The sequence below is a fragment of the Emys orbicularis genome, chromosome 9, assembly GCF_028017835.1.
Source record: "Emys orbicularis isolate rEmyOrb1 chromosome 9, rEmyOrb1.hap1, whole genome shotgun sequence".
Lineage (NCBI taxonomy): Eukaryota > Metazoa > Chordata > Testudines > Emydidae > Emys > Emys orbicularis.
In genome coordinates this window covers 49,378,069-49,405,586 of record NC_088691.1, presented here as the reverse complement: position 1 = coordinate 49,405,586, position 27,518 = coordinate 49,378,069, and the positions used below count along the sequence as shown (strand labels likewise).

Below are 27,518 nucleotides of genomic sequence, written 5' to 3'. Positions count from 1 at the left end.
GTGTCAGTTGTTCCCTGTCTGGATTTATTAACTACTAACCAGGCTCAGTGGTCCTACCAGAGTGCAGGTCCTAGGGAGGAAGAGGTATTAAGGCCAGCACTAGTGAAGTGGGTGCCCTCAGGGCCCCCTCTCCCTGCCTACTACTGTAAAGAACCCCAGTTAGTGCCCAGGCTCTCCCCTGCTATCCCCCGCTCTCCTCTGTAAGGGAACAGAGTGCATAACTCCACATTTCCTCTCTCTGGTAACAGGAAGGGGGGAGGAAGTTAGGCTTGCTCCTGTCTGACAACATGCTGTGGTTTAGACTTCCCTTGAGCCCCTGCTGCAGCTGTGTAAGAGCCAGGCCTGATGAATTGCTGCTTCCCACCTCACTGGAGCAGTGGGACTTGCTTCATTTCAGCCTGAAGCACTGCTTCTCCCACATACCATCCTCTTGCCAGCTGAGGGCCATACAGCCCACATGTCTGCTACCATAGCTCAGAGCAAGAAGGAATTTCTTCCAACCCCAAAGTCAGCCAGCTCCAACTTTAGTTTAACCTGCAGGGCTCTAAGGACTTAGCTGGTATTCAAGTATGCCTGTCACTGTACTATTAATTGGCGTGCTTTATTTATCCATGAAATTACAATTATCCACTCTGAAATTTCACTAAAATAATTCATTTCTCTGCAACGTTTCTTATATACAACAGCCACCCAGCTCAGGGTCAGAGCCAAGTTGAGTTCATCTCTTCCAAAGGAGAGTGCTAGAAATCACATGCTCCATGGCTGAACTCAGTTTCATTCACACCCACATAGAAGCAGTCACCATTTATTGTTTTGTGTTTTAAAACTGAGTCAATAGCAATTCATGGGGATTCTGCTTCAGGCTCAAACTGGTGCTGAGGATGAGCTTCCGGACTAGCAGCTAATGTGGGTGTAGACGTCGTCGTCTGCAGTTGGGTAGGCTCCTGGTTTTCATGCATCCCACCTAGCTCCCAGTCTTTGGGTGCTGTTTGCATAGTGCTGGAGGTGGCTCTGACTTCCTTTCTCTCAAAGAGGGCCTATCTCAGCAATGGATCAAAAGAAGAAAGGACAATTAGAAAGCTACAATGCTGTGGATACTAACTGCTTTGGCATCAGCTATGTTTAAGGGAGGAAAGCATGAATTCCTGGCTTCGTCAGGTATGTAATTTTAAGACTTAGGGGGCAGAACTGACAGAATCAGACAAGCCTGTCCAGAAACTACAACCAGAAGAAAACTTGGGGAACAACAGAAATGAGTGAAGAGATTATCAATGACTATGGAGAAAGGGGTTATGAACAGGGAGCCCCCCAGCTGCTAATGAAACAGCTGAAGACCAAAAGGAATGGGGTGTTACTGTAGTGCATTTCATCTTGACATCTTCCAGGGGTGGGCAGTGGGATGCCCACAGGAAAGCAGACTCCAGAGTAAATAAAAAGATGTGAGGGTCTGTTCAAAAGCATCTGGCGGTCCAGATGTGGCCCATAGACCACCTACTGACTACCCAATGTAGAATAAAGACCACTGGCCCTGAGATTTACCTTGTTCTCAGCCAGTGCCTGCTTCGCCAGATAACGTTCACGCTTCACCTTGATCTGCAGTGACTCAGGAATGTCAGGCACCATCAGGTCTATCAGACGAGCAATAAAGAAAACCACATGCTGGAAACAAGAGGAAAAGAGCAATGTGTCCAATCAGACAGCTGATTCTTTTCAAAGCAAGTCCAGATGAGTAAGGAACAGCATGGAAGTGCCTGACTGCAGGGAATGGGACAGGCACTGAAAGGACTTGAACCAAGCAGTATCCCCCAGAGAGCACACGCTCTTCAACTCCACAGGGGCAACGTCTATGCCTGGCCAGAAACAGGCAGTGCCGGACAGTACATGCCCTGGGGACAGGTGTAGAAAAAAAACTTAGAATGAGGAATGGGACAGCAAAGGAATAAAACCTTGGCAGGGGGCACTGATTGAGGAAAATGAGAGGAAGGTACCTCAAACACTATAATAAAGCCCAGGCGGATTGCTAGTAGGTTCCAATAGGTTAGCGAGTACCTGCCGCTCTCATCCCTGTATGCACGGTACCTGGGGAAGAGAAGATAACATTGCACCTAGGTGCATCACAGCTGGGAAAGAGGAGCCCTTGCATGTCAACATCCTCAGGGCAACCACTAGTAGTCTCACTCCCACAACTTTACATATGTGGATGAAGTCACAGAATGCAATCACTCTTAAGGATTAATAACTGATGGCATTTATCTGGCCCATGAACTGTCTGGGTGTAAGGCATGGCTAATGCCAGCTCTCCAGGAGGGTGTATGTGCCCATTCCTCCAGGACTGGCAAGCAGCAGCAAGGTAAATCAGTCAGAGTAGAAGTAGCTCAGTTAAAAACATTCAAGTTCCTTCAAAACTGATTTACAACAAGAGCACAAAGAGGTGAGCCCCCGCCTACATGAAGGAGGACCCAAGTGGCACTCCCCTAGGCAAGCTAATGCTGCACTGCCTAACTCAGGTGTAAATTGGATGTGTCTATGTAATGGTGTATCTTTTGTCCCCTGATAAACTGAACTAGCCTTTGGGTCTCCCTTCCCTCTCCCACCCCTTGCTGGATGGGGCAGCATTCTCAATAATCGGTGTGAAATAATCCTGTGTGAGACCTGTGCTAAAGTAAGTGGAAACAAAGCATGTGCCTTCCTGAGCCCATCTTTCGCTCCCAAATATGGCTGGGGCCCCACAGAGGAGAGAACTGTCCTGAAGAGAAAACGAACACTAGGAAAAATCAGAGGTTGCAATTCAAATGGAGAATGGGAAGGAGTTTTGTCCTGAGGGCACCCCCCCAAGCAGCCGAGCTGGGACTCCTACCTGCACGTGACGTTGTGCTGTGAGGCAAAGTGCTTTGGAGCATACGCCAGGGTGAAGTTAACATAGCCCTGCAGGTCACTGGCGTGGGTGTACTGATAATACAGCCGGGGCAAGAAGTCTGAAGTGAAGGCAATCAGGAAGGCCTGAAATAAGGAGGAAAACACTAGTGCTACAGCCAGGTTCCTACCACATTACAGATGTCCACGCACCTTTTCAGCATACCTGCTTGAGCCTCAAGCTAAGTGTTGTTACTCTGAAGCTTTGTGTGACTCTTGTGTTTGGCTGGACCACCTCTCCCAGACACCAATCCCCCACCCAAACTCTGACCCTGCACTTCCTACTGAGGCAAGTCCCCAGTGAAAGTTTGGATTGAGGCTTGTCAGCCCTGCAGGGTTACTGCTCACTAGCAATTATAGCAGCAAACATTTATTTTTCAAATACAGACACCCTTCAATACTGTACAGCTCTCACTGGTCATTGAAAACCAGTCCCGTTGTGCTTCGGAATTAAGCTGCAGAGATGAGGAACCCGTCAGAGCAGGCTGTGTCAGGTAACACTGCTCCAATAGTAGAGTACCCTTTTAAGGGGTTACTGAGCCAGAGGCCTGAGCTGCAGCAGCCCTCGAATCTGAGCTTGGTTCTGTCACATACGACAGCTCTGCGTACACTCCAGTTACTATATCGTGTCTACAGACTTGTATCTGCCAAGTGGGATTTCAGTAACATTCTCTTTAGTTCTGGCTTTCAGTCCCCTGTCCCCAATACCGGCCTGCTCAGTGACTGCCTTCAAACTCCACAATGCTACATGATTATATTAACTGTCAGCAACGTGGCTGGCTGTGTCTGAATGCTGGGAGCTGGCTTCTCCTCCCTCTCCCTCACTGCCCAGCGCTACTCACGTTACTGATGACAGCCAAGTGGGTGATGACCTCCAGGATATAAAACCAGATGCCAATGCCCTGGGCCCGCTCAGCCACAGGACGACGGTACTCGCAGACAAACTTCTGTGCATCCAGGCGGATCTCCACCCAGTTGTTGAGCAAGGCGAAAAGGGGCGCCAGAGGACAAGCTGCCACAAAGATAGTGATGAATCCAAATTGCAGGACTGTTGTGCAGAAGGAAAGAATCATCAGAGCTCACATTCACAGTGGGCAAGTGGAGCAGAGGATGGCTTGTGTGAGCTGTGTTCAGCAGTGATTGTGGCCTGTCTGGTCCCCCTTCCCCTCCCCATCGTCTCTGGTTTCCGAAGGATAAGAACAGGGAGTCCCCGGGGAATATGTTGCAATCCAAAGATCAATGTGGGCCACTGTTTGGTTTGTTCCTGGAGATGCACTGGCCTCTGCTTTCCATCTGTAATAGGCTGCCAGCATCACCTGACAGATCCTGGTAAGGAGAAGGAGCTCCCTCAGGCCATGAGGTATGCTTTACTAGTATAGGAATGCCCGTATGGTGTACCAGCCAGGCGCTCCTGGCATGAATGCAGCTAGACCTGGGGGTACCAGGATTGTGAAACCTCTGCCCATGAGCCAAACAAGCTAGACTGGTAAAAGCTGTGCTGGTATAAGTGCATCTAACATGGGCTTCTGCTGGCACAGCTCTGTCAGCCATCACCCCTAGGCACCTGACTGACACACCTGGGCCGGCAGCATCCATAGTGCGGCCATGGCCGAGCAAAGGGTTTGGAGAGCTAGCACTGATTCACTGCTGTGATTGGCTCCAGCAGGGAGGTGAGAGGAACCTTCAGGCAGAGGAAGCTGCGATGTGGAAAAGTTTGGGCTGGAGCCATGGGTAACTCCAAGCCTGAGATGGAGGCTTCCTGTGGGATATTCTGTATATCAAGTCAGACCCAGCAGGGCTGTTTGGCAGGGTGAGATGGGGCAATAGAACCTGCTGCATAATCCAATTTTCTCTGCCTGGGCTCCAATTTCCCCTCCTGGAGGCAGAGTTGTCTCTCTGGGGTCAGTTTCACAAGGCTACCACCTCTAATGGAGGGTTTCCTTAGACCTTTGACTGCAATCCCAAAGCTCAGAATATTCAACACCAAGGTTAGGCAGTCGAGTTCACTCTCTAGGGCAGGGGTCTCAAACTCAAATGACCATGAGGGCCACATGAGGACTAGTACATTGGCCCGAGGGCCGCATTACCGACACCTCCCCGCCGCCCTCGGCCCCGCCCCCACTCCACCCCTTCCATGAGGCCCTGCCCCTGCCCCGCCTCTTCCCACCCCTTCCCTGCCCCCATTCCAACCCCTTCCCCGAAATCCCCACCCCAACTCTGCCCCCTCCCTGCCCCCAGGGGTGCAGGAGGGGTGTGGTGGGGGCTTAGGGCAGGGAGTTGGAGTGTGGGGTGCAGGAGGGGTGAGGGTGCAGGGTGCGGCAGGGGGTTGGGGTGCAAGAGGAGTGCAGGGTGCAGCAGGAGGCTCAGGGCAGGGGGTCAGGGTGCAGGAGGCGTGCGGGGTGAGGCAGGGGGTTCAGGGCAGGGGGTCGGGGTGCAGCAGGGGGCTCAGGGCAGGGGTCAGGGTGCAGGAGGAGTGCAGGGTACGGCAGGGGGTTGGGGCGCAGGAGGGGTGTGGCATGGGGCTCAGGGAAGTGGGTTGGGATGCAGGAGGGGTGCGGGGTGAGGCAGGGGGTCAGGGTGCAGGGTATGGCAGGGGGTTGGAGTGCAGGGTGCGGCAGGGGGTCGGGGTGCAGGGTGCGGCAGGGGGCTCAGGGCAGGGGGTCGGGGTGCAGGGTACGGCAGGGGGTTGGGGTGCAGGGTGCGGCAGTGGGCTCAGGGCAGGGGTCGGGGTGCAGGGTACGGCAGGGGGTCGGGGTGCAGGAGGGGTGCGGCATGGGGCTCAGGGCAGTGGGTTGGGATGCAGGAAGGGTGAGGGGTGAGGCAGGGGGTCGGGGTGCAGGAGGGGTGCACGGTATGGCAGGGGGTCGGGGTGCAGGGTGCGGCAGGGGGCTCAGGGCAGGGAGTTCGGCTGCAGGACGGGTTTGGGGGGCAGGATCTGGCCCGGTGCATACCGGGGGCAGGGCAGGCTCCCTGCCTGCCTGTCTGCCCTGCCCCCGCAAGAGGCTGGAACGTGGGGAAGGGGGGGCGGAGGGGCTGTGCGTTTCTGTTGCTTGAGTCACTGCCTCCAGCAGCTCCCATTGGCCGCGGATCCCCGTTCCCGGACAATGGGAGCTGCTGGGGGCGCTGCCTAAAGTAACAGCCACACACAGCCCCTCCGCCCCCCCTTCCCCACGTTCCAGCCTCTTCCCGGAGCTGCGCAGGCAGGCAGGGAGCCTGCCCTGCTCCCGGTGCACGTCCGGCCGGAGCCGCTCTGGTAAATACTGGGGGAGGGCGGGGGGGCTGCGAGGGGCTCGGCCCACGTGTTTGAGACCCCTGCTCGAGGGCTTCACTCAAGTGAACGTGCTAGAGAAAGTGCTGCTTCCCAAATCATCACCACTAGCGGGCACCAGAGGGCACGTCAGCGGGATAAGTGATTGATGCACATGCCATCAACACTGCAAAAGCTTCCTCCCTTGAGGAAGTCTCTGACCTCCAGCCTCTTCTACTGGTGCTGTCAGTGATCAGGTGACCCCGCTTGGCCAACACACTTTGCTAGTAGTCTCCCAAGGTGGCAGACTTGGCATTTGGTTCCTACCCATTTCCAGGTACTCGTCAAACAGCCCCTCACAGACCAGGAGCTCGTAGTTGCTCTCCCAGGGCACCTGCTGCGCCAGGCCCAATTGGGCCTCCTTGCTTTTCCTCTTTTTGGATCGAAGCTTGTACTTCTGCCACCAGCCTTTCAGCTTCCTGGGGGAGCAGAGAAAGGACCGATCATGGGAAGGGTGATGCCCCAGCAGACACTGCAGTGGCCAGTCTCACTCTTACTGGCCTGATAGGCTCTGCTGGCTCTCCAAGTTGCCCTGGCATTTTCAGGCAGCTAGCATCAGAGGGACCTTCGGCAGTGCTGCCAACACACCCTGACCCAGCCCTAGTGCCAGCCAGGAATCAGGGGTGGGGGAAAGTGTCTTTGCTTCCCTATTTTGAACAGGGCCAAACTCTCTAGACAGGCTGGACTGGGCTTGGCACCAGAGTAGGATGGGAGCAAAGGTGGTTTTAAGTCCCCTTTCTGTGTCGAATTGTGGGGTGAGGCCCCAGTGAAACGCTGCTCTAATGCATGCCCAGCAGCCCATGGTCCGGCAGCTAGGGATCATTGGCAGAGATGCCTTTGCCCTGGGAATGACAGAGGACAAACGTGGAGAGTCTCGGCTGAGCTGAGCTTGGACATTACTCCAGAAAAGGGCCATGAAAAGTCCCTCCCAGCTCCAGCATTCCTGGCCTGGTTCGCTTCCCCCAATGCCTCCTCCGGCAGGAGCCCATGACGAAGAATCCCTGAGCAGACAGAGCTTGTGGGCAGGAGGCGGGGCAGTGGCAGTGGGAAGCCAGAGGCTCCATAATGCACACGGCTAACTTGCCATGAGACCTATTGCAAAACAACTTTGTTCTGCTTTGACTGGTTCACGTGGGCTGTGGATCCCCCACCCTCATTGTCAATCTGTCACAGCAACGCCCACCAGCGGTCACAACCTGCAACTTTCCCCTCTTCCTTCACTAGTTGGAGGAGAGGGCTGTGGTCACAGGCCCTGGCACATCTGGGCACTGGCCCTATCTTAGCTCGGCCCCATAGGTCAAACCACAGCCTTCAGACCACTTGGGGCAGGTGCTGCAGCCACCTGCCAAGCACAAGACAAGCAGATGGGGCCGCACACACAGGTGTCTTTACCCTGACTGAGTCCCCCTCCCCCTGGTCCCTGTGGAGCTGGGCTCTGGTCCTTCACCACCCCCTGATAGCGCACACAGTACTTACGGGATGACGATTTCCTGCACGTTGTTAATTACTTGTTTTCCCACCATGATGACCAGCAGCTCTTGGGCGAGTTCAATGAGACAGCCGCCAGCCCCGCACTGGGTGGGTAGGACAGAGGCACATCAGCTCCGCTGCACGTTCCCCTCAAGCTCAGAAGGATCGGGCGGGGGTGGGGGGGGCCCTACCAGGTTCCACCTCCCACAGGAAAGGCTACTCCTGAGCCACACACGCTGCCCTAACGGCATAGCAGGCTGGTGCACTGCGGCCCCCAGCACCATCGCCACGTCCTGGTGTCAGTGGTGTCCCAGCAGCCAGAGGAGCATGGGGAGGAGGCAGCCTGCAGCACCAAGCCCCCGGCAGCCATTCCCAACCCTCAGGGTAGCCCCAGGGGCCGACTGCTGGGTGGGGTGGGCCAGGAACAAGGGGCCCCAGTTGCTGCCACTAGTCTTTGGGCAGATGAGCAGCGGGGGGCTCTTGAGGTGGCTGGGGCAGGAGTGGAGTCTGACCACCCCTACTTATCTTTGGTCCTGGGGGGATTAGCAGCCAGAGAGGGGGATTCCCCAGGCATGCCCCTGCTCCTCTCTGCGCTATGCCCACATCCTGCCTGGGCCTTCCTCACTTCCAGAGGAGCCTGTGTGTCAGTCCTGTCAGAGGCCTTGGAGGCAGCGCACAAGCTCGGGCCGGGGGCAGGCCGGGAGCCCACTACACTAGCACTGAAGCTGGCCATGGCCTCCCTCCTCCTCTGGCCAGGGCTGTCCTGAGAACTTTGGAGCCTTTCCCCATGCACAGTGCTGGGCAGCAACTGGGGTGTTTCCTGCCACCCCAGCAAAGGGTCCCCATTCTGTTTGGCAGGTTACCTCACACTGTCCCTCACCCGAGACTCCAACCTCCTTTTAACCCCGTGCTCTGGTGTCCCTAAACCTCCGATTGCCAGACACTGCTACTGGACGATTGGGGATGGACACTTGCTAATTGCCCTGTTCCGTTCACTCCCTTTGAAGCACCTGGCACTGGCTGTGTCCAGGGCCGCCCAGAGGATTCAGGAAGCCTGGGGCAAAGCAATTTCGGGGGCCCCTTCCATAAAAAAAAAGTTGCAATACTATAAAACACTATATTCTCATGGGGGCCCCTGTGGGGCCTGGGGCAAATTGCCCCACTTGCCCCCCTCTCCCCCCCAGGCGGCCCTGGCTGTGTCAGGACCCTAGGCCAGAGGGACCATTGATCTGACCCAGCATGGCCCTTCTTATGTTCTCAACCTTTATCAGCTGATACTTACGTCCTCGTTGCGGATCCCAAGCAAGGTCTTGTAGTGCCCTGGGTAGCCTACAAACCTGGAAAATCCAGGATGGCAAGACAGAGCAATAAATCCACAGCTGAACCCCTTGCTCCCCCCCCAATCAATCTCTTATTCCTCCTGAGGCTACTCGGGATGTGGTGCTGTCATGCACCGTGCCCTCTCCCACATCCCAGCCACCCTTGTCCATTGGGAGGCTGAGGACGCCACTCAGCCAGTCCTGCTGGATTGAATGAGACAAGGTCAGACCTACTTCATCTTCTTCTCCCTCAGCCCACATCTGAAGCCAGCACTGACGATACCCTGTGGATGTGCATGGAGGCCAGCCCTGCCTGCCAGGAACATCCCGTGATGGAAGCATGTGTGTCAGGAATTTCTCACTCACCCTGTGCCCTGTTCTTCCCACAGTGCAATGGTGCCTGTCTGAAAGTAGATCATCAAAGGGCACCCCCAGACTTGCCCCTCATGTTAATTTCATCCCTTCCATGTGTGAGAGGCATTTGAAGCAAAACTTCAGCCCACTACATACAACGATGCTGGCTGCAATTACCCCCAGCACTCCCCTGGCTTACCCCTCTGCTTCAGATCCCGTTTCCATCAGTTCTGGGGAGCAGCATGGTCCTGGATCAGGCCTGGGCTGGAACTCCAGCCCTGTGTGCCATCCCCAGATCTGTCACTGCCCTGCTGGGAGACCTGGGCAGGTCACATCACTCGCCTATGCCTGTTTCCTCTCCCACCCACTGTTTCAATTTTATGCTCCTTGGGGCTGGGTCTCACTGCGTGTGCAGCGCCCGGCAACACAACGGGGCCCTGATCTTAGTGGGGGTTTCTATATAAAATAATGGCGGTTGGGGCCTTGCAACAGGGTCCACCAGTTGCTGACACAGCAGACCTTCCCCATGCAACACAGCGACAGTCTGGCTTTCCTTCAGAATCCCAGCTCTGCACACAACAAGCACCCTCATCACCACCAGGGAGCAGAAGCCCCAAGTTGCCCAAGGAGTCTCAGCTCTGAGCTTTTGAGGGGCTTCCCCATGGGCATGTGCTTCCCAAACTCAGCTTCCCACACAGAGACCCCTCTGATAGAGGACCCCCAGCCCCTCAACAGTCTGAACAACTGGCTGTGTGCGCCATGGGATCATACACTGAAAAGGCCATATAGCTCTCTGACATGCTCACTGCACGCCTGGACGGATACAGGGCTGCTTTAGAGCTACACAGGCACAAGGGTGGTTTCTAGTTGCTCCTTCCCACATTAGAATTGTGCCGGGAACCCCCACATTCCATCGCATGCCGCTCATTGCCTCTAGATGGCAGCAGTGCTGCAGCTTCCCTGTCTCTCTCTCTTGCAGTGGTTCTCAAACTTTTTTTCCCCCCCCCGCGGACCACTTGAAAATTGCTGAGGGTCTCGGCAGACCACTTAATGATCTTTCCAATGTTGTTTGTACTGTTAGCTAACTATTGTAAAGCGCTTTGGATAAAAGCGCTATATTAAAAAAAAAAAACTTTTTTTGTTCTACAAATAAAAGCACACACCTCATATTTTAATATCAGTAGTCTTACCTTTCTAATGCGATGGATGTGCCCTCTCTCCCCCGCCGTGGCAGCCCCCGCGGGAGCTGGGGCTGGGAAGGGGGTGGGTCTCTGCCCCACCCAGAGCTGAGGCTGGGAAGAAGGGCCGTCTCTCCCTGGCAGCCGCAGCCCTGGAGCTGGGGAAAGTCGCCTCTTTCTCTGGACACCACAGCCCTGCACGTCCCAAATTCCTCCCACCACCTCTTCTCACCCCACTGCCCCCTTCCAACTACCCCCTATTCCCCCCAAGGCCACCACCTCACCTTACATGTGCATCTTCTCCAGGGTTCAGGCACCTAATTAGTGGAGCCACACCTGCGCAGCTCCACTAATTAGGTGGGTGGCCCTTCATTGTTTCGTGTGTGGCCGCGCACCTTAGAGGGAACTATCCGCGGACCACCTGAATGGAGCTGGCAGATCACTCATGATCCGTGGACCACTGTTTGAGAACCACTGCTCTAGGGCTATCCACTGGAACTGCACATCACCAGGTCCCAAAGCCGCTTACCTCTGGGCCAGCCGCAGGAACTCCAGCCACCAGCTAAGATGGGATTATGTTTGGAGGAGGGGGCCATGCCCCAGAGCTGGGGGATGGGTGGGGGAGGCAAGAGCTGCCCTCCCCTGGAGATGTCTTACCTTCCCTTGAAGAATGCGATGTAGATGGGAGAAGAGTAGAAATTGACAAACTGGAAGACAAACACTTTGAAGGTGAAAGCATCTTCGTACTTCGTCTGAGTCCGGTGCATTTCTGTGGCAGAGCAACACACACAGACAGCATCAGCTCTGCCCTGCGGCAATATTCAAGGAGACTAGCAGCACTTACTCCTGTCACCCAGTAACCATGGCAACAGCATCCCTAACAGAAGAACCTGGATGACTGTGTGTTGTTTAGGAGGCTTTTTTGTTTGATCTTTAAGATGTCTGTATTTTTAAAACTCCCAACAAATGCATGGTCACCTAGGATTTCACGGGTGTTATGTTATATGTTGTGGCCATGCAGAACGTCATAGCGACAGCCAGGCTAGAACCCAGTCCCTCTTGTGCACAAGCCCACGGCCCTGCTTCTTGAGCCTATGGAGAATCTCGATTAGCAGTCAGCAGTAAAGGACACACACGTGTACAGTTCTGATTCTGTCTGGCAGAGGGCAATGATGTTGTACTGTACCTATAAACTAGCTACAAGCAAATTCATTAGATTATTTTTCTTTTTAAAAAGGCTAATAAAGATCATATCCTTTAATATTATTTCTAGAGCTGGTCAAAAAAATTGCTGTATTATTCTGCAAAAAAATTAACAAAAACATTTTCATTTCCTGTAAGTTCGAAATTTTCGGTAGAAAATATCCAACAACTGTCACTAAATTTCAGTTTATTGATTAAATGAAAACCAAAGCTTCCCCTCCCCCGCCCCGCAGCCAAAAAAAGAAAATTTCAATCAATCAAAAAGATTGTTAAAAAAATTGAGCCTTCTCTAATTATTTCCAACATCCCTCTGCACACACAATGCTTTTCCCAGGCATCCTCCAGCATTAGCCCTGGACCCTCAGAAAGCCATTGGACACCTGACTTCAGGACTCCTGCATTGCAACTTTTTATGTTTTGCCCTATGAGACAAATTCCTTCCTTGTGTCACACTATCTAGCTTGCAGGACCTAAGACAGCACTCATGAAAACTGGGAAAGGTGGCAACCTGGTGACCCTACACCAAACACCTGCATTCATTCCCTGCCTTGGTACCTCTCTACTTTGATCTGAGCCCTTCCACCTTTCTCAGTTCCTGACCTGTCTGTATCCTCGTCTTTCTGCCTTTTCCCTTCTGCACCTAAATCCAATTTATTTTAGCAGCCCCTGCTTAATGGCGTAAGAATCCAGCTGAAGACAATGGACCAGATTCTCCCCTCCTGTGTGAGTGGGTGTGATTCCCTCTCAGATCAGATGGCAGTGTTTCACACTTGCTTTGTGCAGGTGGATGTGAGTGCAATGCAAAAGTTGCAAAGGAGTGGGGAGCCAGGCCTGTCAGGAACTGTCCCAGGGAACCACAGTTGAAGTCTGTGCAATTTCCCTTCCACCACTTACCCCACTTGGTAAGGAAATGGGCCAGTGCAATGTAAATTTTAGAGAGGATGAGGATGAAGATTAGATTCACCACTGAGCCCGTGAGGCTGGCAATACGAGATGCCTAGAAAAGAGGAGAGCAGAGGGAATGAACCAGAACATCCCCTGGGGCTTGCTCAAGCCCATTAAACCCCAGGGCAGAGCTGGCTGCATCTACCTCTTACCGATGCCACAAAGAGGAAGTTCCCGGATCTTGACACAAGGATGCTGACGATCGCCCGGTACAGGATAATGGAGATCAGAAACATCACAACCACAGCAATCTGCAAACACAACCCAATGGCCATCAACTTGCCATCAGGAACTACAGTGTGTTTGGGGGAGCTGGGCTTGCTCTGATCTCTGGGGGCACTGGCAGCTATGGGAGAGCCACGCAGGCAGTAAGAGACAAACAGCATGCAGAGAAGAGGCAGTCATGCCAGGAGCTGCAGACTCCATGAAAGACCTACAGAGCCAGGCACAGGGCAGCGGCCTGCAGTGCCCTTACCATCATGATGATGATCATCAATCCAGCCATGACCCGTTTTACGCGGTTCTGCTTGGGAAAATATGGCTCCTCTGCTCCAGTAATTGGGTTCTCCATCGTCATGGGAGCCATGGCAGTGAACTGGGGTCGCGGCCGCTCCTAGGACAGTGGGAAAAGGCATCACCTTGATTTGGCTTTGTACGGCCTTGGGAGTTCAGCTGTGTGACGGAGGGCCAGGCCTGTACCTCAATGTCCTCGAAGTCGGAACAGTCCCAGCGGTGCGCCAGGGTGGCATTCATCCTCTTCCAGTACTCCAGGAATGTCACCGCCCACAGGGACATGAAAATGCTGAAGAAGATGGTCCCACCGTGGTCGAAGAGGCGACCTGCCTATGGAGCAAAGCAAGGCGAGTGAAAGGAACGCTCAGGGGACCTGCAGGAGGAAAGGGATGCTAGGGTGGATCCTGAGAGCAGCAGAGTGCTAACTTTCTGGGTGTGTGAAGGGGGGGTGAGGGCAGGAGAGAGAGAATGAGTTTCCCTCTGGAACAGACCGGGAGGTTCCCCAGGGGAAGCATTGGGGTTTTGGTAAGAGACAAAGCAGCACTGGAACTGATCATCTACAAGAATCAGAGTGCTGGATCAGTCTGAGTCCTTGGACCCAGGCTGGAGCGCTCCAGAGGCAGCAAGGAGATCAGTGGCAGCACAGTGCACAGCTGATTTGCCCACCTGTTGCCAGCACCAGACCCATGCTGCTCCCAAACACAAGTCGTGGCATGCTAGGAACGGAGGCATGGGGACAGGGTAGACAGCGATTGGGATTCCTGTGTGTCTGATCAACCAGAGCTGCCTGTGCTGCGCTGAGAAGGTGACGGCAGGGTATGGCTTTGGGGTGTGCAGGGAGCAGTTCACAGCTTGGGGCCCCATACAGGCTTCACCCCAGGCTCAGAGCAGGACCCCTCCCACTCTGAGCATTCATCTCTCCCTGCACAGGGAGGGGGCCTCAGCTTCAGACAGACAGAAAGGGAAAGAGTCTTTCCTTATTCTCTCTGGATTTGCTTGAATCTCCCTGGGAAGAGGTTGGAGCCACATGGAGAGGTCACCCTCGCTGTCTGAATAACCTTACTTCAGTGCTATCAAACGCTCCTGCTGGCGAGAGAAAGAGCATTGGGCCAGATCCCCAGCTGGTGTAAATCAGCCTAGCTCCACTGGAGCCAATGGGCCGATCCCCACCTGGTGCAAGTCTGGACCAAAACTGAAGTCAATGGAGCCATGCCAATTTACATCAGCTGGGAGGACTGGTCCATTATGTAGCTTACAGAGGGAGATTAGCCCGACAACCATAATCCCTTAAGTGTAGAATCTTGCGACTACCCGGCGCAGCAGAGGCTTGCTGTGCAGAGCAGATCTCCGTCCTGAGGCAAAAAACGTCCATGCGGTAGTGTGAATCTGCATAGCCAGTTCAAGCTGCAGAAAGCCTCTTCTGTGCTCTGCAGTGCTTTCCACACACACTGGAGCAGCACCCAAGAAGGAGCTGTCCCTGAGATCCGTCTCTGCTGCTCCACTCCATGTGCAAGCAGCAAAGTGAAACGGACCCCTTCTCATCTCTGCAGCATGACCTGCTCCAGCACCAGAAGGGAGAGACCTTGTACACACAGGGAGAGGAGAGGTGGGAGGGAATCAGACAGGGAATGCAGGAGAGGGAACAAGGAGGGATAGCAGGGGGAAGCCAAGGAAGAGGCAGCGGACCTGGGGAGGAACAGACTAGGGAGGGGATGCAAGGGAGAAGAGAAGGTGAAGTGGGGAAGAGGAGCTGGAGCGGGATGGTTTGGGGAGGTGGGATGCCAGCGAATGTGCACAGCTGGGAGGAGGGAGACTAGAAAGAGGGGAAAGGGTCCAATGCTGCTGATGGGAGGGAATGAGGAAAGGTCCTGGGGGAGGTGAGTCCTGGTGCTCTCTCCTCTCATACAGGAGCATGTCCCCTGAGATGTCTCCTCTAGTGTCATTAAGATGAAAAGGCAGAGAGCAAATCCCAGCGCATTGTGCTTGTGCAAACAGCCTGGTTATCGCCCCTCCCGGTGCATAAACACAGCACCTCCCAGCCCAGCCAGGCCCTGGCGCAGGGGCGAGAGAGCTGTGCACATCTGGGCACTCTAGCAAGCACCATCTACAGGGTAGACTGCAGGATATTCTCTCTTCCTGGCCCTCCCCTCTGGAAATTAACCACTCAGAGCCACAAACCTTACCTTGAACATGCTGCAGATGCTGGAGAGCTGCCACTGTGGGCACTCCTTACACAGCGGGCACATCTGGTACTGATCCTCGCTCTCACAGATCTCCTGCCTGGGGCAGTGGGGAGGCAGACAAGGAAAGAAATCAGGACCACAGTACATTCTCTGCTCTAGGCCACCCTTTTGCCCCTCTTGAGGTCTCATTCTTTCCAGTGATGCAGGACTAGCCAGGAGCCCATGGGAGCCCATAAACACTGATCCTTAAATCAGCCAGAGGGTCCTGGGGGAGCGAAGCTGCTGAGCACATTCCTCTTGCAGGTCCCCAGGTGAGAGCACGGCACGCGGGATTAAAGCTGGGATGCTCACGTGGCAGCACAGAGCACTGGCCCTTTGCTGCCTGTCCTTGCCCTGGACAGAAACACCTCATGGAGCTTTCCCGCAACAGTTTCCTCTGGTTAGAGTCTAGCCAATGCCCCGCCATGTTGGAACCTGGGGCCAGACAGCAGAGCCACGGTGCTGGGAGGAGCGGGCGGCCACATGCTGTGAAGACCTGGATGACATTTCCCTGCAGGGTGTTTAGGGGACTTTGACCCCCTCGCAGTTGGGTTATTCACCAGGAGTTTTGCTCGGAAGCCTGTGAGAAGCCAGGTTTGCTCGACAGTGAGCGTGCATTTTGGGGGTGCTGTGGCCTAGTGGACTGACCTCAGGGGAGGCAGCCAGGAATTGCTGACTTCTGGCCTCCCCTGGGGCTTCCCCCACATCCTCCAGGCTGGAGACAGCCAGTGGGAGAGGGAAGGAGAAGGCAGGGACAGAAAGGGGGGAGAGGCTGGCACTTACGCAGGTATGTCGCTCAGCATCAGAAATATGCCTGCAATGAAAACCAGTGTCCCCACAACTGCCGCAGGCAAGAGCCACCCAGTGTAGAAACCTAAAGAGAGGGAAGAGAGAAGGCCAGTCCCTCAGACTGAGAGTCTCATTGCAAACACAGGACCTGTAGCCAACCTGCACCCTCATCTCAGCAGCAGAGCCCAGTTCAGAGCCTCACATTCCTAGTGAAACCAATTGCGGAGCTAGGCACTGCATCCCAGCAGCTGAAGGAGAGTCCCCTGCTAGCCATTGTAAAGGAGGATTCCTACCATGTTCTGCACCACGTTCTCAGAGGTCACTTGGGGAGCGGGGCCTTCCTCCCATCTACATGCGGGTAAAAGGGGAGGTTAAGGGTTATCTCACCCTGGCATTGACTTCAAGAGCCTCCTGCTGGCTGTGTCGTCACCCTGAGACGTGGCCTCCAGAGACAGGCTGGGTTTGGTAATGGCCGTAGGGCAGGACTTTCAAAACCATTCAGTGCTGGCTCAGTTGTGCTCCTACGGAGCAGAGCTTGCCCAGTGCCGAGTGGCAGTGGGAACCCCACCTTCGTGTCCAATGCACAGGGACAACGATCCAAGTTAATCAAGTCTGGAGGCAGGGCAGAGTCTGTTACGCTTGCCAGTATGCCAACGATTATGTTCTTTGGCCATACATCAACTTTTTGTTTCTCCCCCTTCCAGACCTATTTTTAATTAATTTTGTCCATTTCTCTCTCCTTTTTCTTCTATTCCTTCCCTCCCTTCCTATTGCACCTTCTCCCTCCTCTCCTCAGTGACAGGCACTGGGAATGGATGGTGTTCCTGGGGGAAGCTTCAGAGAAAGGGGGGGGGGGGGCTTGCATGTAGATCGAGGCTCCAGCTACAATCTCTGATCAGGAGTGCCACAGCTGGGGTCCCATCATGGAGAATGTCTGTCCCAGCTTGTCTCGATGGGCTGTGGTGAAGGGATGAGCGTCCTGGTCTACGGAGGGTTTTGTAGATTAGGACTAGGACTTGAAACTCAGCCCCACCACAGACAGGGACCAGCAAAGCATCCATTGCTCCTGCTTGGTCAGCCACGTTCATTTCAAACGCATCCAACAGCTTGGACACGACAGGAAGGGCTTCTGGCCATGGGAGCTTTCGGGCTGCTGCTCTGTGCAAGAGGGACAGCTTTCCTTGCCTGGGACATGGCAGACAATCCCAGTACAAGATAAACAAATGCACCCTAATCTAGCTTCTCTTAACAAGCCATAGCAGGAAAGGGGCAAGGAGGATGATTAGTGAAAAATGGCAACCTGAGAAGGATCCTCCCTGCTCCTCTGGCAATGACACCCATGCATCCGATGTAAAGGGTGCCCCTTGCTATAGTACAGCCCGTCCTTGGTCTGCACTGGGGAAGCAAAGCGCTCTGCTTACACAAGTGATTGTTATTCTCTGCGTTGATCCCAGCATTCCCTGCAGCAGAACACAAGGAGGCCGACGCTCCAGTGGAGCATTAGCTCTTTCTGGAGAAGATATCAGGTTAGGGCAGAGCTGGGTGCCACAGGAGGTGGTCGAGGGAGCAGTAAGGAGCAGGGCAGAACAATGCACACTGGTGCTGGTGGTGCCCTTCCGCTGCTGGCTAGAACCCATCCCTTTGTGCCACATGGCTGAAGGAGGCATTATTCTTCACCAAGCCTGATTTCTATGAGACTGGACAGTCTGATCTCCTGATCAGCGAGGCTCCAATTCCTTTTCCAGTGGGCATGAGGAACACATGGCTATCGCAGCTCAGGAATTGGTTGGAGACAGAGGTGCAGGCTAGAGGTTAAAGAGAATGGGGCAGGAGATCCAGGGCAGCGTATTGACACGTCTGGCTGGGGCCAGGGATGAAGGCAGGTTGTAGGGAGGGATCCGAAGAGCATTGTACTCACCCAGCCAGGCAAAGTAGAGCGCGATCTTCTCTCCAAAGTACCTGCGGATGTGATCCAGTGGCTGGTATCTGTTCCATTTCCGCCACCTCGCCCAGTACTGGAAGAGGACCTGGCGCTCGGTCAGGATCTCAGGGGCCAGCCTGTCAGCAGGTACTGCAAAGGGACCCTGCAGGGGAGAAGCAGGGAGGGGGTCCAACTGAGGCTGGTGAAAGCATTTCAGCTGCCCATGCAGAGCAGAGCAGCTGGCTGGGCTGGGGAGAGGGGTTCGACAGCAGCCCCCTGCCTCTCCAGCTCCCCACAGCCATGCTCCCCCAACCCCAGTTACCTCTGCGTTCTTTTGGAAAGGCTGAATAAGGAGCTTTTTGAACAGCCCAGCCCCCTCCTGGGCAGAGGCCACCAAGTGCTCTGTCTTGGCCAGGGCTCCCTGCTGCCCCCTGAGCTGTAGATCGGGGCATGACCAAAGTCCAGTCTGGCTGAGGTAGCAGGGAACCGGTGCTAGAAAGAGGCTGTCTCCTGACTTACCTCATGCAGGGGGAATGCAGCTGCAAAGACATTCTCGCTCAGCAGCCGATCCACCCCAACCTCCCCCTGCTTCAGGTGGCCATATGGCGTCGTGGCCAGGATCTCGTACAGCTGGGGGAAGCAAAGAGATGGTAACTAACTGCTGTCACACTGACGAAAGATACAACGAGAGTCCCATGATCTCTCTCTAAGCACCGACACCATGCTCCGCACTGCGCTATGGAGACCCATGCCTCAAAGGTTCTCAGCAACCACCTTTCCAGAGGGAAATGGAGAATTTGGGTGGAAAGAGACTAAACAAGTTCAAATGAATTCAGGTACAAGAAGTTGGTTTTTGCCACCAATTCCAAGCCTGACTCTCATAGGCATTGTAACATTCCCTTCCCCAGACATTGAAAACTGAGAGAGAAGGGTTCGTTTTTAGTCAGCCTCTTTAAACTTTGCATGTGTTAAAATCTATTTAACTCCAATTGCCAATGAAGTCTTAGGAGAAAAGTTGTCTTTGTTAAAATTCAAACCCCACACTGCCCGTGAATGAGCAAACTCCTCACACTACATCTCCTTCAGACTCCACAAAAAGCCTAAACCAGAGAAGACCAGACTTAACATCCCTGATATTTCTATTGTTAACAAACAAGAAAAACAACTTTGTTTGAAACACATCTTTCAGGACTTTATATATCATAAAGCAACACAAATGGGTGAGAGCTATTTTTAAAAAAAATCTTTGCAGGATTCCTTTAAGCCTAAAGTCACACAAATGAGGAGAAGAATGCAGACAGGAAAGAGAAAACAAATGGCTGTTTTCTTACTTCACTATTTTCTTCTTTAAAATAAGTGGCCTATTTTCTCTGTGTTTTATAGCTGCTTTTCCATTAGCAAGGCAGTATCACACCAGCCCAGTCAATATGGTCAGGAACAAACTCACAGCACATATGTCTTGGTGTCCTCACAAATACATTGGTAATTTGCTAGCAGCTATGTTTGTATCAGTTCTGACCTATATTTTGCAAAGTGCACTTTTGACAGGCTCTAGTCCATGGGCAGACACTGCCCCAGTGGGAGAAATTCATCACATCTGGGGTTTTGACTTTCCTCCTTGGAAGTCAAGTTTTTGGCACCAGGCTGCATGGCTGCTTGGCTTACAGCACAAAGAGATGGAGCAGGAAGGAAGACCCTCCTATCTTGAGGTTTATAAATAGCAGGATATCGTTGATCATTAGTGGGCTTGGCAGAATTAGATTTTTATCTTTTTATAATTAATGGCTAATATTGATGTTTATTTTCAGCAGTTTATCTATTTAAACTTTCAGAGTTACACAAAATTATGGGTTTTAAGCATTTTTAAAATTTTTATTAATTTAAATTTTCATAGCGGCAGGAAATAATGGGAGGGAGGGGTCAGACAATAATTATTTAATGATAGTAGATGTTGTGATTCACAAAATTAAAGTTCTATAACCGTTAAAACAAAATTGACAGCATTAAATCAAAATATACAAAGTAAATATCCTTGAATCACACACTAATACAAGCAGCATTTTTCTTACTTTACTTATCTGTGAGTTTCGCTTATGGATGGAAATATTTTTTCGTCAGTTTGCATTGTACAGTAAAATTGACCTTTCTTGATAAAAATCTAATCCTTCCATCTAACCGTTAGTTACTGTCTCACACCCTGGCAGGACATGACCAGTATGTTCAGTGACTGAGCTGACAGAGGCAGGATGGTCCAATAATTAGGGCAGTAGTCTAGGACTTGTGAGACCTGGTCCTGCTCCGCCACAGACTGTGTCTGTGAACTTGGGCAAGTCACCTAGCCTCTCTGTGCCTCAGTTTCTGACCTGTAAATGGGGATAATAGCTCTGCCCTGCCTCATAAGCTTTAAAGATTGTGAGGTGCTCAGATACAATGAAGAGGGGGGCCCTGTAAGTCCCTAAAATAGATAGCTGATTCACCACTACCTTGCGCACTGCAGCCATTCACACCTGGGCAGCAGAGCAGAGATGTGTGATTTGGTAACATTTCACACCCACTTTGCACAGGAGTAAGTGACCCTCTTTCTTTAGGCTGATCAGGATCTGGGATGTGCCTAGCGCCCAAACAGCCAGGGTCACAAGCCCACTCCTTACTCAAGCTACCCCCTAAACTGAACCTTCCCTCTGCTTAAATGTCAACCTCCCTAGAGGCCACCATACCTGCCCCCAACCTAAGCCCATGCCTCCCTGGAAGCCCTGCACCCTCCAGATTCAAGTGGGGCCTTCTCCACAACACCTATCTCTCCTCCTAGCCCAAACCCAAGCCTTGCCAGGGTCCCAAACTTGCTGCACCCAAAGCCTTCCCCCTGCGTGGCCCTTTCTGCCCGGGCCAGAACACTCAAGCCCTTCCCAGCTGGGCTGACACAAAAGCAACGAATTAGGATGATAAAGAATTGAACCAGAAGCCAAGGAGGAAGGGCCCATCTCAGCCCCAGGCCCTGCGGGACCTCTCCCTCCCCAGGAGACCCCTGGGCTGGCTACTCACTATCCTGTGCCGTTGTGTGCTGCTGAAGAAGGTGTCTTGCTCATTGCTCCCTAGGAACCTGCAATCACACACACCAGAATCATGATGGGAACATGCCCCCCAAAGTGCAACCCACAGGACAAGCCATCCTGCTTCCTCTCCCTGAGCCCACAGCCATCCACTTCCCCACCCCATTTTGCCACAGGTACAGCCCTGCACCTCACCCATCCAGCTGAGGATGGCCCCTCCCTGCCCTTGTCAGCCCAGCTGCAAAGAGAAGGCACTTGCAGAGGCAGTTCCAACCAGCAGGTCACCTCCTTGGCTTCACCCATCAGCTCAGAGGGGCGGCAAATAGAGTCACTCTCCCAGGATAGTCCTCTCACAGCAGCCTTGCTCTGCTGATCATCAACCCACCCACCCCACCCGTCTTTTGCGCACCCATGGCTCCTCCTCCCTATAGGTACCCTGTGCCCTGCCAAGTAGTGGTATTTAATTCTTATCCCTTTATTGCTCGGATAGCTTCGGTAGTGCGCTAGGGGTCTCAGGGACACGGACACCAACGTGCTCCCTGCCCTGAAGAGTTTACGATCTAGGCCAGAGGTGGGCAAACTACGGCCCGTGGGCCACATACGGCCCGTGGGACCATCCTGCCCAGCCCCTGAGCTCCTGGCCGGGGAGGCTATCCCCGGCCCCTCCCCTGCTGTTGCCCCTCCCCCGCAACCACGCCACCGCGCGGGCAGCGCTCTGGGCAGCAGGGCTGCGCGCTCCTGCAGGGCAGCACGGCAGCATGTCTGGCTTCGGGCAGGAAGTGGGAGGGGGTCGGATAGGGGGCGGGGGCCAGGCTGTTTGGGTAGGCTGCCCTACCCGGCTGTTTGGGGAGCCTGCCCTACCCAGCCCTCCATACAGTTTTGCAACCTCGATGTGGCCCTTGGGCCAAAAATTTTGCCCATCCCTGATCTAGGCAGATAACGTGCACAGGCAGAAAGGGGAAGGCAGACAACAGGCAGCTGCCTGGATGAGCACTCCAGCAGGTGGCGTAACAGGCTTCTCTGTGGGTGCCCTGCAGGCCTGTTGGACAGGGAGCAGAGGTCTCCTCTCTGAGCAGCTCGGGTAACTGCCTGTCCCATAGCCCTTGCCCTCAGGGAGACAGCAGGAAGCTCATTCCAGACGGGAAAGAGGAAAGGTGATCAGCACAAGGAAGCAGGAGTGAATGCGTTGCACAGGCTCCCGGGGCTCTTACCATGCTAACTTGTTCACCTTGAAGTGACAAGTGTAGTAGTCCAGGGGCAGATTGGGAACCTCCTCATGCAGCAGGCTGGGGACACCCAGCCTCTTCGCCACTCTGTCAGACCAGTTTGAAGCCTGATTTGGCAGGGCCTGGGCACAAGCAAGAGAAAAACGCTCAGGAGGAGGAGAACAGCAGCAGCAGCATGGTGCTGAGTCAGCATCCGGGGGCAGAGGAGGGTGGGGGAAGAGACGAGTCCCAGCTGCATGCACAACAGCGCGAGAGGCTGGGAGCACTGGCATGTGAAAGAGGGTGAGTGGGGAAGCACTGAAGGGATAAGGAAGCTCCTCTGGGGCCTGCACAGGAGCCCACCTGCTGACGTCCAGGACAGTTTTGCTGAGCAAAGCCCACAGGATTGAGGCCTCTGAAAACAGGAGGGCAAGTAAGTAAATACCCCCGCTTCCCTTCTTCAGTTTGGTCTCCCTGTAACTTCCATCTGGCTCTGTGCCGTGTCACTGCCCAGCCCAGCGTGTGCAACAATCAGCCAGCGTGGAGTCATCCCCCCTCACAACTCTCCCCCTGTGGCACATGGGAGCAGTGGGATGGCTTCACCCTGGCGACTGGGAGTTCCTCAGCTCCTGCAGGGATGAACTGGGCCCTAGAGGGAAGAGGACGAGTCTCGGAAAGACCTTCACCTGCAGGGGGAGCCTCAGCCGGAGATCCTCTGCATAATAACACAGCACGCTCCAGGGGGCATTCAGCAGCACATAGTGCACCACCTTCTTCTCATCCTGGACCACGTGCTGGGAGAGAAGAGGGAAAGATGGCATTAGCCACCTGTTGTACTCAGGCCTGGCATTATAGGCTGGATCCTCAGCTGGGGTGAATCAACAAGGCTCCCTTGAAATTGAGGCTGCTATGTCGATTTATAGCAGCAAGGGGCCAGCCATGCAGAACTCATCTTGGCTGTGCCGTTACTAAGCCTCGAGCTAGGGGGATGTCTACACTGCAAAGAAAAACCCACAGCAGAGCTCAGGCTCACACGATGGGGCTAAAAATATCAGTGTAGAGGTTCCTGCTCAGGCTGGAGCCCAGGGCCCCGAACTGCGTGTCTCAGAGCCTGGGGCTCCAGCCAGAGTCGGAACATCTACACTGCTATCTTTAACCCTGTAGCGTGAGCCCACATCAGTTGACCTGGGCTTGGAGACTCACTGCCAGGGGTTTTCTTTTGCAGCGTAGACGTGCCCTAGGAACCCTGCAGAGCTCGAGAACTGCGCAGCAGAGGAGCACCCGCCATATGCAGCTCCCAGATCACACAGAGCAAGCCGTGCTCCTGTTGGCAGCCACCTCCCATCACTCATCTCTAAGACAGTGCATCTCCCTGCAGGCCAGGCAGCGTGAGACGGAAGAGCTCCCCTCCTGGGCCTGCCAGGAGACTCACTAGATGACGGGAGTAGGTTAGACACACTCACCATGTGGCACAAGGTCAATATTATTCCAATGAAAGATCAGCAGATGATTTCTTAGCCACCCACCACAGCCCTGCCTCATTCCCAGCAGGCTGAAATGCCCACTGCTGCCCTGGCCCATTCACTGGGGAAGGGGCCATTTTGGAACAGGGTAAAGTTCTGGCCCCAGGCTCCATCCATTCTGTGGTACTCCGACAGTGGAAAGGGGAGGGAGAGCTTCCTGAAGAGGCATCATCTGTTATCCCTAATGACATAAATGGTGTGGCAGGTGCGGGCAGGCTAGGCTACACTGGGGGCTCTATGGGCCCCTGACCAGGTTCAGGATAAGGGAAGTGGGAAGGTGATTTACAGACGTTAGTCATTCATGTCACTTAATGCTCTGCTGGAAGGTGCGCAGATACTATGGTGATGGTATCTAACATGACATAGTAGAAAGGCACCTTTGCCCTCCTCCTGTGCCAAGCACAACTCAGCTGGCCCAGGGGTCCACGCCCATAATTTAGCTCTAACATGCTGCATCATAAACAGGGCCTTGTTTCTACATGAACCAGGTTTCCTCTGCTGGGTGAGCGATGCAGAGTGGACTGACCATGTGTCCTGGCTCCAGTGGGGGAAGAAGGCTCGATTTATCACCACATGCTGGCAGGCTGCCTGTATTGCTGACAGATGGCTGCATTTCCAGCCTCCTCCTCAGACTGCTCAGCCAGCTGGCCCTTTGCTTTCCTTTCCCCACCGAGAGAAGCCAGGACCAAGCCAAGGTGGACAATGAGCTCCCCTTTCTGGAGAGTGTGGCCCCTACACCGTCCGGACGGGGATTACTGAGCAGAGGGGGGAAGACCAGGATCCAATGAACAAAGCAACTCTTCCCCCCAGGACAAGGTGGCCCTGCAGAGCCAGGATAGTGCACTGATACACAGGGAAGAAGCCTTCCTGGGCACCAGAAAGGATCCAGCTACCTTTTCTATACAGATCCCAGCAGCCTGGAGCTTGTTCAGAAACTTCTTCCGCCAAGTCTTGCGGACATCAACAGCTCTTCTCCACCGGGGCACCTCGCTCTCAGCACTGGTTTCTTCATTCTGTCCCTCCTGCTCCTGGGGGTCTGCTTCCCACACCAGGATGAAGTCTGGGACAAGAAGAGACAGCTTGTGTCCACATCACAGATAGATGGACACTGCAAGGCACATGGGGGCAAAGCTCTTGGAAACCACCCAGCTCATGCTTCATATGCTTCATCTGCTTCTCCATCTGCTCCTGCCCGGTGCCCAGCTGATTCTTGTCACAGGGCCAAGTCTTGGTGGAGTAAGATGAGCAGCTTGCAGAAAGGGGCACGTGCAGGGAGGAGCAGGCTGGGGATTATAAACCTAAGACCCCTGCCCTTTATGGAATGAGTTTACCACATGTGGCTACAAGAAGATGTACTATCTTACTGCAGCCACAAGGACCAGGGGTCCCGAGACAAACCAGGACAGTCAAGCTAGACAGGGACCTAGTGGACTCCAGATATGCACAACAGAACTACTCCAACCAGCAGAACCCATTCAGTTCTGCCCTGTCCACGGGGACTGGCAGGCACATCCCAACCCAAGGGTGTACACGGTGTTGAGAGCAGGGCTGGGGACTTCACCCCTTATTTACAGGTTTCCTTCTTTAAAATAAATAAATACAAAGGCCACCAGCCTCAAAACCACCTCCCCAAAGATCAGCACTTCTCCCTGAGCTGTGCCCTCACCTATCCTGGTGCGTCCATCGCTGAAGACGTTTGCAGTGCTCTGCGTGACATGGGTTGCTTGACTTGGTTTGCTCAGCTGGAAAAAAGCATTAACTCATAAGGGGCTTGGGCAAAAGCCCTGCCGAATGCTGACAGGAACTAGCAAAAGGAAGTTAAGGTGCTGCTGGCATCATGCAGTCCCCACCAGGATTCCAGCAGCGAGTGCGACCCCACCGGGGTGCTAGCTAGGATTTATCTAAGCTCTCATCTGAGAGAAGGCCTTGGGCTACAGGGCTGCCCTCCTACAGTGAGCATATGCCACTGCCACGGTAATATGAAATAAGTCATGTGCATACAGTGGGAATGCTGTTTGCAAACCAGTCTCAGTGCATTTAGTGACTGCCAGGAGACAGGGCCCACGAACAATGGCCAGCCAGCCTCACCCAGTTTGGAAGTGGGTGGCCTTGTATGCAAGCTTGTACATTGTTTGGAGCAGCTGATCAATCTGAACACCCTCTCCTTCATCTTGCCTTTGGATGCAGGCATCCCTGGTGTTGTCCTCCCCTCCCCCCCCCCAACAGGAACAGGAGCTGTGTTCCCCAGAAAGCCCCCTAGTCATCCCCCATGTGGCAGGAGGTGATGGGCGCAGATTAACCCTCCCTTCCCCCTCACAGCTCTAAATATCCGTCCACAGTAGATTTTATATGCCTACCTCCGAGATTTCAATAGGATCCTGGCTCAGACTACCATAATAAGGCCCTTTGGCATTTTGGTCTTCACCCATCAGGTTGGCATGATCATCTGCTTTGATCTTTTTCCGATGCATCTTGATCCTTCATGCCACCAGCACCTTCTGCTGTTTAGAAACAAATCAGCAAGATGTGAGTGCAGCATGGATGGGCCAAAGCTCCCTCCCACAGGAGGCAGCAGACCAGGCCTCACAATGTGTGGGGCCACATGCCAGGAGAGATCAAGACACGGGTTGCCTCGCTTTCAGGTCCTGATGGTAGAGGTACAGGAGTGCTCTAGTGGTGAGCTGCTTCCTTCCCCTCCAGTTCTGCTGTGGTACATTATAAATGTATTTTGCTACCTTGCTAGACAGTTATTCACTATGTATAAGACTTACCTAATGCATTTTGTTTTAAATATATGTAGGAGTTTTATTAAAAGATATCAAGGGAAATCTATAAGAGCAGCATTGCTAGCAGCGAGACCTTAGGTTGAGACACTGTACAAAGAAATTGTTACCTTTTGTATCAGAGTGGTTTGAGTGAACACATGCATGCATTACAAGGATGTGTGAGCTTTCTTCAATTGTTTATCAAGAAGCCAGTCAGGAGAGGCTGGGAAAGATTTTAGGAAGAAGCTCTGCAGTGAAGCAGGAAGAGAGATGGAGTAGCTTTAGGGACAATTAAGTGACTCGTTCCATGTCTGGGTGGGGTGGGTGGGCATTCTGTAACACTTTCCATGGCATGTGACAATGGTAGTCATGTTATAGATTGGCTCAGAGGTCATCGTCAGAGATATTTAATAAGTTAGGGGACGTATATTTGAGCTTAAGTTTAAGATTTCTTTTGTAAAGTGTTAAATCATTTATTATAAAATGTATTTATTAGTGCTCTTAAAGCACCTGATATAGAATTTACGTTTTAGAAGATATAACTTTGTTATTTAAGAAAGTGAGATTAGCATCCCAACACTAAATATTATCCCTATTTTACACAAGGGAAACTGAGGCACAGAGCAATGACGTGACTTGCTCACAGTAAGTTTGTGGCAGAACTGGGAATAGAACCAAGGTCTTCTGACACCAGTTCAATGCCTAAGCCACAACACGCGGAGTGCTGTTTTGGGACCCCACATCACAGGACGATACATATCTATCTTTCTTGGTCGTATCAACTTCACAAAGAAACTTGCCCAGAGATAATGCAAAGGGGCTTGTTTTTCATTGCACATTA

General features: G+C 53.3%; 1 protein-coding gene across 1 annotated transcript; it reads right to left on the bottom strand.

Annotated features, from left to right (window-relative positions):
• Positions 1 to 842: 842 nt before the first annotated feature.
• On the bottom strand, positions 843 to 26,383 carry ANO7 (anoctamin 7). The gene is made up of 23 exons (XM_065410233.1): positions 26,270 to 26,383; positions 25,579 to 25,654; positions 24,806 to 24,972; positions 23,076 to 23,183; positions 22,396 to 22,532; positions 21,177 to 21,234; positions 18,654 to 18,764; positions 18,132 to 18,297; positions 16,208 to 16,298; positions 15,386 to 15,482; positions 13,389 to 13,532; positions 13,165 to 13,302; positions 12,842 to 12,940; positions 12,639 to 12,741; positions 11,199 to 11,310; positions 8,973 to 9,027; positions 7,697 to 7,794; positions 6,488 to 6,639; positions 3,756 to 3,961; positions 2,858 to 3,000; positions 1,989 to 2,079; positions 1,540 to 1,659; positions 843 to 1,037 (listed from the first exon to the last, which is right to left on the bottom strand). The coding sequence occupies exons 1-23, from the start codon at positions 26,381 to 26,383 to the stop codon at positions 843 to 845; spliced, it is 2,781 nt and encodes a 926-aa protein (XP_065266305.1).
• Positions 26,384 to 27,518: the final 1,135 nt, after the last annotated feature.

Excerpts from the sequence above, each read along its gene's own strand:
- ANO7 (XM_065410233.1), bottom strand. The coding sequence starts at position 26,383 with ATGCATCGGAAAAAGATCAAAGCAGATGATCATGCCAACCTGATGGGT. Across the intron at positions 23,184-24,805 it reads CTGGGATCTGTATAGAAAAG|CACGTGGTCCAGGATGAGAA; the intron begins GTAGCTGGATCC and ends CTTCTCTCCCAG. Across the intron at positions 15,483-16,207 it reads ATGCTGAGCGACATACCTGC|GCAGGAGATCTGTGAGAGCG; the intron begins GTAAGTGCCAGC and ends CCACTGCCCCAG.